At 32.3% G+C, this 13,427-nt stretch overlaps 1 protein-coding gene across 1 annotated transcript in view; it reads right to left on the minus strand.

Annotated features, from left to right (window-relative positions):
• Positions 1 to 453: 453 nt before the first annotated feature.
• Positions 454 to 13,427, minus strand: part of LOC149902098 (serine protease inhibitor 3/4-like) — a 59,595-nt gene continuing 46,621 nt past the window's right edge. Inside the window, exons 2-8 of the mRNA XM_090110212.1 lie at positions 5,422 to 5,565; positions 4,769 to 4,966; positions 4,092 to 4,190; positions 3,569 to 3,709; positions 2,737 to 2,946; positions 2,028 to 2,181; positions 454 to 605 (exon numbers count right to left, since the gene is read on the minus strand). Of these exons, the coding sequence (XP_089966338.1) occupies positions 454 to 605; positions 2,028 to 2,181; positions 2,737 to 2,946; positions 3,569 to 3,709; positions 4,092 to 4,190; positions 4,769 to 4,966; positions 5,422 to 5,565 (1,098 nt within the window). The remainder of the gene's footprint in view (positions 606 to 2,027; positions 2,182 to 2,736; positions 2,947 to 3,568; positions 3,710 to 4,091; positions 4,191 to 4,768; positions 4,967 to 5,421; positions 5,566 to 13,427) is intronic.

Below are 13,427 nucleotides of genomic sequence, written 5' to 3' on the forward strand. Positions count from 1 at the left end.
ACGTGCCACTAGTTAGTTGTCATTGTGCGACCTGCAACGTTTTGTGACGATCCAACTAGTTGTATAGCTAATTTTGTACTACATTTGCATGAATAAATCCTTTTACAAAGGGTAATAGGTGATTTAAAGTCAGAATAATGTAATAGTTTATTAATTTTATATTCAGTTCTTGTATAATTATGTTACTGTAGTGTTGTAGCAAACGCTGAAGTAAATGGGTTATAATTTTAAACACAGTGTGGACTATGTTTACAAATAATCAAGCGTTCACACACACACACTCACACTCACGCACACAGATGTGTCTCTTATCGCAAATACACGCACGCGCACACACTATTATATACAGAAAAAAATGATAAAATGGCATTGGATATTACTTTTTCAAAATGTAAAGCAAGGCTTCATGATTTTTACAATAAAACTATCAATAACTTTTAAATACATATTTGTTTATTCAGGTCCAAAGTAAATACCACTAAATATGTCTTCAACGTTTAATAAATCGGATCTATCATAATGTATGCTGATACAGAAGTAAAATGGTCTGTCAGCTACCGCCTCCATCGCGAAGCGTTGGTCTGCTGGTTTCGGTTTGAGTTCCTCTGAAATAAAATAAATAATTGTTATATTTTGTTTTATTTATTTCCCCCACATACCTATAATACCTACTAAAAAGAAAGTTTGAGAAAATAATATAATATATGTTCACCAGTTTGTAAATATTTGACTAAAAATTGTAATAGAAAAGAAACAATGTATGTACATATTAGGGAATGCAATCCCGATCCCGCGGGATCCCGATCTCGCGAGATCTCGTGTAATTTTTCGGGATCAATCCCGACGCATCATATGACGAGATCCCGTTCGAGATTGACGGGATTGGGCGGCAGTGGTCAGCGACGCAACACACAACCACTCGGGGCGCATGCTTTTCAATTTTTCCTAATTCCCTTGAAATAAGCTTATTGTTTTGATTACCTAATTTACCTACGTTAATTTCCTTACAACCTGATTATTATTTAGTTGGTAAGATTAAAGAATAAAGGTTTTATTTTCTTTCGAGTATCATAATATTATTTTCTTCTTCTTTTTTCAAGTGGCAACTCCCGATCCCAGTGAGGACGGATTCTGCCTCATATTATTTTAGTTAACCTCACTAGGGGCTATCCATAAATTACGTCACACGTTAATAGGGGGGGAGGGTATCATCTGTATGTGACATAATTTGACAAGGGGCAGGGGGGATCAAAAGCTTTGTGACGTGACATAATAAAACGAAACGAAATTTGTACGTGAACAAGAAACTTTGAACAGAATTTTTTTTATCTACCTACCTATATGTATTTATTAATAATTTCGCACTCTCGCTATAAATTTATCTCTTACGCAACAACATTTAATTCCTAGAGTCATGTTGTAATGCAAGTTTAGATACATGCATAAGTTTGAAAAATGTGTGACGTCACATTAGGGGGGACGGCGTACTAAAAATGTGACAACCTGTGACAAGGGAGGGGTTGAAAAGTTCTAAAATTCGCGTGACGTAATTTATGGATGGCCTCCTATCACAAACAAGGAGTTATTAGCTTTTTCAGTCATCGGAATTCAACATTTTTTTTAAATTAGACGGGATCCCGAAAATTCCGGGATCCCGCGGGATTGATATTTCTAATCCCGCGGGATCCCGAATTTGCAATCTCGAGTCGGGATTGCATTCCCTAGTACATATTAGGTATATTATGTACGCTTTATCAGGCATATCACTTTAAAAAGTTAAAGATTATTGGAGTAGCTCTTTTAAACAAAAGATATTTTTTGTTAATAACCGTATAAGTAGGTATCCTTTTTTACCTAATTTAAATTTCGAAATCTTATCAGTTATCACCATTGTATGATTGTATTGAGGGGCATTTTACATCTTATCTACTGCTCGTTTTTTCTTCGTCCGACGTCACATTTTATTAGTACTACGAGGCCGTTTAAGTACAGTTCTTTAAAAATGTAATCATTTATTTATTAAATACCTTGAGGCTGCTGGCGAAATACCCCCATTTCGTCTACTTGCAGGAAGTTCTTTTGTTTTGCTTTACTCAGGTGCATGTGCTGATTTGGAGCTGTTTCCTTTAGTATGGTATCGAGTCCCGTGGTGTTTTTGTCAAATATAGTTTTCAAACCAATCTGAAACAAGATATTTTAAAAGGAACATATTGTGGATTTTTTAAAGTTTTTCCCCTATTTTTTCGTGAAATTATTGGGGTTTTATAATGAATAAAAAATAAATAATATTATACACGTCATTTTGTATGACCGGTTGGCTTAGTTGGTAGTGGCCCTGCCTTCCAAGCCAGACGTCGTGGGTTCGATTCCCAACCGGGGAAAATATTTGTGTGATGAACATACCTAGATATTTGCTCTGTGTCTGGGTGTTAATTATCTATATAAGTATTTATTTAAAATTATATATGTATGTTTATCAGCCATCTGGTTTCCATTACACAAGCGAAAGCTTAGTATGGGATCAGATCGTGCCGTGTGTGAAAAATTGTCGTGAAATATTTAGTTTTTAATAAGTTGAAGTAAACTTCAATTCTAGGCGTATTGATTATCAAGAATTGATTTAATGAAATTATTTCTAAGCAATAATGATGAATTTGTTAATTGAGATTATCATTATAAATTTTCAATAAATTGTCAATAAATTTTATTATTTATGAATTTGTATTATTTTCTTACCTTCTTCAACGAATCCATCCAATCAACAGCAGTCTTTATCTTGAATCTCGGCAATTCAATATCAACAAGTTCAAACCGCATTCTTCTTTTAATTTTTCTAAAGAAGTCCGGTTTGTCCAAGTTGTTCAGAAAGTCATTTAGACTTTGCAAGTCAATGGGTATCACGACAGTCATTGATATTCCTGCGCTAGCTAGCTTCATGTTTATTACCTGAAAATGAGCGAAAGATATAAAGAAAAATATATCTTGTAATAGACTAAAGATTCAATTCGTATCAGCCGTTTCTAGATTATTTTTTACTGTCAACTAGCTTTCTGTCCGCGGCTTCGTCCGCTTTGTCTAAAACCTAATAAATTATATACTAAAACTTTCCTCTTGAATCACTCTATCTATTAAAAAAAAGCGCATCAAAATCTGTTGCGTAGTTTTAAAGATTTAAGCATACATAGGAATAGAGACAGCGACTTTGTTTTACACAGTGGGTATTGTTTCTTAATTGAATTTGAATTTATTTAATACTAGCTTTCCACCCGCGGCTTCGCCCGCGCAGTCAAAGAAAACCCCGCATAATTCCCGTAACCGTGGGATTTCCGGGATAAAACCTATCCTATGTCCCGGGGTAAAAAGTAGCCTATGTCCTTTCTCGGGTATCAAAATATCTCTATACCAAATTTCAAGCAAATTGGTTCAGTAGTTTAGGCGTAATTGAGTAACAGACAGACAGACAGAGTTACTTTCGCATTTATAATATTAGTACCTATGGATTCATTACGTTTCACTACCTCTCTCTTACTCACTTATGTGCGTTCACAATACCTATGTATTAACTTACTTTAATTTTATTAAAATCATCGTCAATGTAAAGTACAGTTTCAGTTTTACGCATCATTGGCACGGAGGATATTTTACCATTATATTGTCGGAATTTGGAGTATTTTGTTTGTCGCAAATCAAATGGGACTTCCAAGGTAACCTGAATAAAATAAAAAGAAATTATAACTAACTTTTACATTTATTGTGATGTTCAATTTTACAGCAGTAATATTTTACGCTTAGCATAATTCGGTTTCCATTTGTGATGACGGTTTTAAAATATAAATAGCAAAAGGCACAACAGCTTTCGAGTGTTATGTATTTCAAATGATGACAAAAAATCCATTTATTTTTTGTTATCATTTGAAATAAATTATTATTAAATACTTGTCTTATTTTCGGTGCTGTTTAATTTTGTCACTTCTACTGTGAATTCTTGAATTGTGAGCAGAAATAGATTAAGATTATGACTAGGTTATTTATTTATTTATTTAATTAATCAAATTAAATACTTTGCATTTAAATATTAAAATTGAACGTACTTTAAGATAAGCGACGTTGACAGCTAATAAAGAGGTCTCGTTATGTATATCATTTGTTTTGATTACATCTGTTATTCGTTTGTAGGTTATGCCATCGATCTGGATTAAAAAATATAATTAAAATATTACGTATTATATTAACGATAACTATATTTATGTATAGTAGAATCCAATGGTTAAAAATAGAGCTCCTTATTCTAATTATTCTGACTGGCGTTCCAATACTCAATGAAATATACAAATTCATCCCACAAATAAGTAATATGCAAATAGCGATGTAAAAGTATACCTATGATAATATAATAGTTTAGTAGAAAAACATCGCAATTTCTTCGAAACTAGTTGGTGTTTATATTATGAATTTCGCATTTCGCAAGAAGAAGCTAATATTTAAATAAACTAAATTGTTATGTACATTCAAGCTGGAAAAGACCAAAACGTGTGACCTGTATGACTAATCTATTATAAAGCTGAAGAGTTTGTTTGTTTGTTTGTTTGTTTGAACGCGCTAATCTCGGGAACTACTGGTCCGATTTGAAAAATTCTTTCGGTGTAAGATAGCTCATTTATCGAGGAAGGCTATAGGCTATATACCATCACGCTACGACCAACAGGAGAGGAGCCACGGGGGTGAAACCGCGCGGAGCGACAAGTGTTATTATAAAGTGAATTTTTACCAATTTATTTATAAAAGAAGTCGCTGCATCTGGATACTTAAATCCAACTTTATCGACCTGAACTCCAAATTCAGTTGATAAGAACGTATTTTTAAACTCATTTGTGTAGTTTACGAATATCCTGTTGAATAAAATGAAATCGATGTTTTTCAACTTTGTCAATGGTTCTTCGAGATCTTCATAACTTGTTTTTATCTGGAATAACAAATACGAATGTACAACGCGGTCACATTAACTTGACGCATCGCTGGAATGCGAAAACCCGCCTGCTTCCCCCCGCATTCCCTTAGCTCGCCCGGCAATCGTCAGTATGGTTAGCACTTAGGGTTAGCATCTCTGTTACCGATACAAAATATCGTCATCAAAGCCATGCCGCATGGCTTCGATGTCGTCATTTTGTCATTTTGCCCATGGCCCATGCGTCAATGTGACCGCGTTGTAGTTTTGTAATAATTTCAAATTGGTTCATAACTTTTTAGAACAATTAAGAAATTATGTTTAGTTAATTTTTTCTCCAGAATATCTCTATCTTTCTATTAATCTTATTCTATCTTTCAATTTTAACTTTTTTTATCAACGAAAATTATGAAAAAAGTCAATTTAAATTTAACTGCAATAACATTGACTAAATAGTTATTCGTTAAAATGTTTACCTCACTTATCTTTTTATAACCAAGAGTGGATAAAAGTTCATCTTTAACACTTCCTTGAGCGAAAGCCGCTATCTTGCAAAGAGAGAGACGTAGACTCAAAGTTGATACAACTGTGCTGGTGTTGAAATGTGATAGTAAGTAATCCTGAAATAGGAAAAATCTACGTTAAACTCAATAAGAATAAGTTAGTAATTGAAGTCAGAACGTTGCTATGTTGGGTGTCGATATAATGTAACTGAATTATTGAAAAATTATCTGCTTTTCAAACGAGAAAATAATGTTTTGATGATTCCCATGGAAATGATTTGATCCTACTATAATATTATAAATGCGAAAGTTTGTGAGGATGTGTATGTGTGTGTTTGTTACTCTTTCACGCAAATACTACTGAACAGATTACAATAAAATTTAGTACACATATAGAGGGTAACTTGGATTAATACATAGGATAGGTTTTATACCGGAAATCTCACGGGAACGGGAACTATGCGGGTTTACTTTGAAAACGTGGGCGAAGCCGCGGGCGGAAAGCTAGTATTATAGTAAGGATAAACAATTAAAATTAACTCACTGCTGCTAATTTTCTTCTAATTCCATCAAAAATACACATAGAAACTGGCAGCAAACAAAATATACCCACTGGAAAACGAAATATTATTATTTTTATTAAAAATATAAAAAGCCCACTGATGTTAATGAAATCCATACATTTAATTAAAACCAACATATCCACTAGTGAAATGAAATGCTTGATCAAATCGAAATACTCATATCGTAAAGTAGTAGTTCTTGGAAATATGTTTGTACTGGAATTTTATTGTTTTATTTTTATTGAATTATGCAAAGCATGTTTATGTTAGAAAAATCTATTTGATGATATCATTGTTATATTTGTTGCTCTTTATGTAAAAACTACAGAATTGTTTTGCGTATGTTTATTTTTTAGTTTTAAGCGTAGATATTTAGAGAAGTCATTATGATTTATAATATTATAAGACGATAAGATAATCCATGCAGGTAAAAGCATGCAAAATATTATTATCATTTCAAAACCAGTTAATATTATTTTCCATCTTTCAAAACTTATGTGTTCTGAAATATATTAACAAAATATTCATAGATGAAGATTCTGAACAAGTAGGTGTACAATCTATCGATAATGGAGTTGTTAAAGACAATATCTTGGAAACATATTGGATGCAGCTCGGCGAATGTGTAAGCGAGCGCGCGACTAACTTAAGGATTGTGGTACAGTGGGAGAATTTTGTGTAATGGGTTTAAATCACCGGTTTATAATTCCGCATGAGTAGTATAGTATTGTGTAACGTTGATGTGCTTTTATAGATTTTATCTTGTGCCAAATTTTGTATAGATTCGACTTGTATTTTTTGTGTGAAAAAGTAAAAACAAAGAAAGATAAACAACTTATGTTACGCTATTGGCTCACAAATTCGTTATAGGTTTTATATTTTTACTGAAAAGTTGTAACTGCTAAAGGATATTATGCATTGGGCCATTACTTTATTTTTATAATTTTTCGTTTTCATATGTTTATCATGTAGAAAATAAATAATAATTTATGGTGACTTTGCTCTACCAACTGCCACAATGATTAATCATTTTAACCTATAAATAAGAAACACTCCAGTGTGCCCCATGCTTTGTCAAGCGATAAATCCGTAGCTACATCTGGGCAGGCGCTCAATTCAATTTTATTACTATTCTCCGAGACTTATTTGATTCAGTCGTCAAAGCGATCGGAGACTTGGGTAACATTATCGCTTCAACAGTATCTCCTGCAGTGGAAATGGGAAACAGTGAATAATTTTGGGAACTTTTTTTTAAATTGCGGTATGGGGTAAGACTATGGTGTCTTCTGATTACGGTGTGTAAGATATAGGAAAGTAAAATTTAATATGGGGTCATTTACATAGCTTATTCATTGTTATTAATTCAAATATAAATTGGAATATTATTTGGTTGATGACGTTTTGTTTTTCTTTTCCTCGCTTACCCTGGACGAGCTGGACTTAGCCTACCCTACCTTAATTTTAAAATCATTGATTCAATGCTAATACACACATAGCGTACACCGAGGGGCAATACTCACGTGCGTAGCACCGAGGGGTCCCGGGTTCGATTCCCGGTCGAGACGAAGAGAAAAAAAATGTCTCGGTGTGGTAGGACTCAGAAGGCTGATCACCTACTTGTCTCTAAAGAAAATCGATCAGGGAAACAGATGTATAATGCATCTGTCCCTTACTCCACTAGGGGACATGGGACTTCACTAATACACACACGTGGAAAGTTACATTAAAGCTATATGGATTATAGAGGTCGCATTAAACACGCAATCATAAATATTAAATTTTATTTCGAACAATATGCACGAAAATAATAATAAAATACTCAGAAGAGAATGAAAGATATTCCTATTCAAACATTTTACTTAGAAAGCACTGAATTAATTTATTATTATAAGAATAGTAAATTGTTATAATAATTCTAAGAGTAAATATGCTGTTACGTGCATTTATGAAAAATTAACCCTTGTTAGTCGAAACGTAACAATGCGCGCGTTAATAAGATAAACAAACACTAATAAATTAACGGGAAATTCATCAGAAAATTCACTAGCATGTAATTGAATGAATATTCAGCCATCTTAATCAATAGCAGCATTACCACGGAGGTCCTAAAGGCATTCACCGTGAAATTGGAGTCGAAACGAAAGGGACGAAGCTATACATATACAACGGGAGTGAAAGAGAGAACAGCTAAGCAGGGTTTTATAAATCATTTTTCTCGGCACGGCAGCGTTTTAGGATGTATGCACACGCAAGACTCGCGCGTAATAAATTTTAATTTTTTTGAATTTACTCGACAGGAATTGCTTATATGCAATCTTGTGGGAATACGTAATATGCATGTAATAAACTAGTTATTTAAGGGTAGATAATGTTATTTTATTGAGTTCGTCTGCGAGTAAAATACAGTGTATTTAATGTTTAGAATTGATTGTGTAATATTTTTTAATATAATTTATGATGATGATGTTAATGAGGGAAAGCTTGTTAGAAAAAATGCGTATTAAAAAAATGAGGCTCTGTGTAATGTGGAATTCTCAAATTTTTGAATTTGATTATTAATAAATAAATATGATATAGGTAAACTAAGGCTCACGTAAAAATCGATAGTCACTACCAAGCCTTAGTAAAATGCTGAATCGCGATTATTTCTCTTTGCGTTTAGTTAATCAATTATTCTAATATTGTTGGCGCGGTCCGTCGATTGCCTGACACCGCACGTGCACACGTTTGCTTGAATCATATGTTTTTGGTGTTTTCTTTGTCCTGAACTATTTCTACATTAAAATAAATGTTTTCTGAACAAATAGATTTATTAAATAAACAATTGCAGTAGGTACTTATTATTTTAAGTTCCAATTGCATTAATCAAATGTCCATTTATTGACTCAACAACGTTTGTATTAGCAGTTTCCATTTATTGACTTATTATCGTCATAACGGACATTCTTCTAGCAAAAATATAACAACTTGTAAACGTTAAGGGCCAAATCCATATGTCAAGTGTCCCAGATCCATTGAAAAAGTGAGATTGCAAAATTTAGAAGCAAATTGGAGCAATCTAACGGTGAGTATGAGCAAACTTATTAGCACTGGACCGGGTTATCGTCTTTTACTTTTTACAGGCTGGATTGATTGGATGCTCAGGCACCTACATGCCGTGTGGGTATAGGCGTAAGTGTGATACATATAGCGCGAGCTGCAGTATAGATAGATTTTTGCAAGCAAAAAAATTATTGAGGTTTAAAGTCAACAACAGACAGATTTTGCGTATAAGTTTGTGCTGAAATGACTAAGATAGGCTTCGTTTTTTGAGGCAATTACCTACTCAGAAAACTACATATGTCATTTTTTTTTTATTTTCACCAAAAAAGTAGATGTTGGATGATTAAAGTAGATGCATCTAATTTGGATTAGATGTTGACATGTCTTTGAGCTAAATATTTTGATTTTTAAGCTATTGCATAGCTTCTATCGCGGGCCTTGAGCGCGGGGACCGAATCCAGAAATTCCGTAACGAAAAAACCTCACGCTCCCCACTCCGACGGGCGCGGAGGTGTGGCTTGAAGGCATAGCTTGCAATAGCTTTACCGCGGCGGTCCTGAGTGCCACACGTCTTTTTTAACTAAAATATCCAACTACACAATGTGTGTTCATGTCATGAACTACACACATAGGACTAGATTTAATTTTATATTCGCTCCCAAATCGTAACAGAACATAAACAAAGTTCTTTTAACTCGGAATTCGGCAAATCCGGAATCCTCTTAGCGCTCATTGCTATACAGTAGCAATAGGCTTTGCATTATCACGCAAGCCGGACGATTTGAATTTCAATATATTTCACAGACTGAGAAATGGGAATTCACTCCAGAATTGGTATTTGTGGAAATTATTAATATGCTTTTGTACGGGTTTAACCCACTAACGTTTAAAGACATAATTCGTCGAGTATGGCAGATGTTTTAAAGTCGAAATAAATAGTTCTTAATCTCAATGTTATGTCTAGTCTGTGTTATGATTATATTGTAATAAATAGTTTAGTAATGTTGATTCGCCATAAACAAGCAGGAGTAAGATTTTTCATGATTGAAGTTGATAGTTACATTGAGGTGGTCATTCTGATTGTTATATATGAAGAATTACTTATGTTAAAAGTAATAAATAGTAATTGTTGCAAGTTATTATTGCAATAAAAAATAATGAACTCAAACTCAATCTCAAACATTTATTTATTCAATTATACGTCTTTTAAAAAGCACATTTGAATCGTCATTACATATTTTTAACAATTACCACCGATTTGGAAAGCAGTATCTATGGAGAAGAACTGGCAAGAAACTCCATAGTTGCTGCATAGTTGAAAATAGGTACAATATCAAATCGAATAAAAACCACTATTATTGGCAAATTTTCCCACCCTCTAACATTTGCGGCAATATTTTACAAACACTGTTTATTTACGAAGCCCAGTTGTCTATTGGACAATCTTGGACGATAAATCGGAGGATTTCTCTTGCCTTTGAAAATTCTTTATACGTATCTTTTCGCTCGAATGGCGTCTTTATCTAAGTATATTGAGCGGGCGATTTGTTTTTTGCACTCTATTTTGTATTGGATCTAATTATACCTATAGTGGAAAATCATGGTCGTAGGTTTTCAAATGATATTTTAATTATTACTGAAATATTAGGATATTATACTTAAGTTTAGCCATCTTTATTTGCCCAAATGTGTAGTTTTCTTTGCAAGAATTATTTCCAACAAAATGAAAATGTATAGATATTTTTTTATATAAAATATTTTGGTTTTATAAATAAAATGATGGTAATTTTTGTTTACGCATTACTAGAAAGAAGACGCCAGTTTATGATAGTAGTAATATGTCCTAATAAAAAACAATATAATCATTGAAATCTCACTCCATATAAATTTCAATATTACAGAAAATAAAATATTCCTGACGTTATTAATTTAAAGTGAACCTGCTCCACAGTTTTAATGTCTTCACGTTACATTTATCTTGAATAATATTCTACGATACATGGAAATACTTTTAGTTTGAAATGCAATAAAGTTATTTAAAAGAATAAGAAGTTGAACATGGACGTGATACAGAAGAAACATTATAATATTGTAAATTATAATATTGAAAAAATTTCAATAAAAAATTTGCCAGCTTTAAAGTATAAAGTAAATTAATTTTTAGACAAGAATTAAACTTCGTTAATAATTTAATGTAAATTTACTTATTATATTCTAAGTACTTTGTTAGATATTATTATTATCTAAGTATTTGAAATTCATTATAATAGGTATGATTCATTTAGGGCCGATTTTTCAATGCTGGGATAAAACTTATCCGACCAATAAAGTATTACCCGATAATATTAAAATGTCACGTAAACTGTCAAATACGGGCAATTACAATACGTTTTTAAAATGGTAGTTTTATACATTATTCGACGAATAAGTTTTATCCAAGGATTGAAAAATCGGCCCTTAAATAGAAATAAGTAAACAGAATATGCGATATCTAACTCTATTTTTTTAATATTTCAAAAATGCGTCGTCACAAATCAAAATCACAATTCTATCTGAAAATAAAATGGATTTATTAAGAATTAATGAACAGTGTAATAATAATGATATCATTGCTAGAAAATATTGTTTCAATTATAATACGAGACGGGAACGAAAAATTATGCCGACGGATGAGTAAGGGGAGTTTAATGGTTGCTGTTACGACTATTAATTTTAATAATTATTATGTAAAATAGGAAGAAGATTCAATAAAAATAATATTGAATAGGTATAAATAACTGGAATAATAAAAATTAGTTTTTGATGTGGAAATTTCTTTGGCATATTACTATTATTTAATATAATATAATATGATGTTACATATGTATTTTGTAAAATTAAATTGTAAAACTGACATGATTAAAAAGAGCAACTATGGAGTTTCTTGCCGGTTCTTCTCCGTAGATACTGCTTTCCGAATCGGTGGTAAATGTTAAAAATATGTAATGACGTTTCAAAAGTGCTTCTAGAAGAAGTCTAATTGATTAAATAAATGTTTGAGTTTGAGTTTGAAAGAATGATGTTTAAAATAGTTATAGGAAAACTTATGGTACATAACTGTTATAGGTATATTTTCAGAGAAAATGTTTCTACATAGATATAACCAGTCACTTACATCTATATACTTACCTATAATATTATAAAGCTGAACAGTTTGTTTGTTTGTTTGAACACGCTAATCTCAAGAACTACTGGTCTACTGGTCTGGAACTACTGTTTGTTGGATAGCCCATTTATCGAGGAAGGCTATTCACGCTAAGACCAACAGAAGTGGAGTCACGCGGGTGAAACCGCGGAGCACAACTAGTCATGTATATAATGCAATTTATTTTAAATCCATAACAAAATATGAAAGCTCTAAATCAGGTAATAGAAATTAATATTATGATGCAAAACCATGGAATAAGTAAAACAGTACATTAGCATATTAATTAAGCGATTAAAATTTACGCCAGGAAATATTTGCATTAAATACTTCTCGAGAAATTAAAAAGACTTTCGGCGAATAATTTCACGCGTATTTGCTTCGGAGTTTCAAACAATTTACATGATGAATGAAGTAGCAAATAAACTCAAGATTTGAATCATTTTGAATATAAAAATCCCGCCAAGATTCATTTCTTTGAGTGGAATGTTAAACTTTTCGGAATTGGTTTATGCATATCAATATTTACTAGCCAAGATTTTGTGTATTGTCATTACTTCTGGTTTTATGAATAAAAGGAGAAATTTTTGATTAAACGTACATTTTTACAATGCTCTACCGAATAAAATAAAGAATTATTATTTCATAATAAACATACATAGCAGCTATTTATTATCTTCTCTATATTTATATAAAATTCATGTCACAATGATAGTTAACATACGAAACGGCTGGACCGATTCTCATGAAATTGTTTGTGCATACGGGTAGGTCTAAGAAGCAGACAACATCTATTTTTCATACCCCTAAATGAGAGTAAGGAACAACCGGGGCAGCTAGTTATTGTATGAAATTTAGCTTTTGATCAAATAGCACTGCAGCCTTTAATCACAATATAATATGAAATTATTTCATACCACATTCACCATATAACACTATCGAATAATAAGAAATTTCACAGAACTGTCAGCAAATTTAAACCGAACTCCGAAGGGGCTCCAATATCCGCCTACATTATTATCGCCACGTCGTCATCACAATATAGGAATGTATTGTTGATATTTTCACTTTGACGTTTCATTTTTTGTGTAAATATTATAATTTACGGGTTGAAATTTTTTACAAGCGTAAATAGTTTTTTTTGTTGTAACATGAAACTGGTGAGTATTTTAAAATTATAAAAGTACTAG

This window comes from Colias eurytheme, chromosome 15 (assembly GCF_061535395.1).
Source record: "Colias eurytheme isolate Ceu_HAF_F1 chromosome 15, ilColEury1 Martin Lab GWU primary, whole genome shotgun sequence".
NCBI classification, from domain to species: domain Eukaryota; kingdom Metazoa; phylum Arthropoda; class Insecta; order Lepidoptera; family Pieridae; genus Colias; species Colias eurytheme.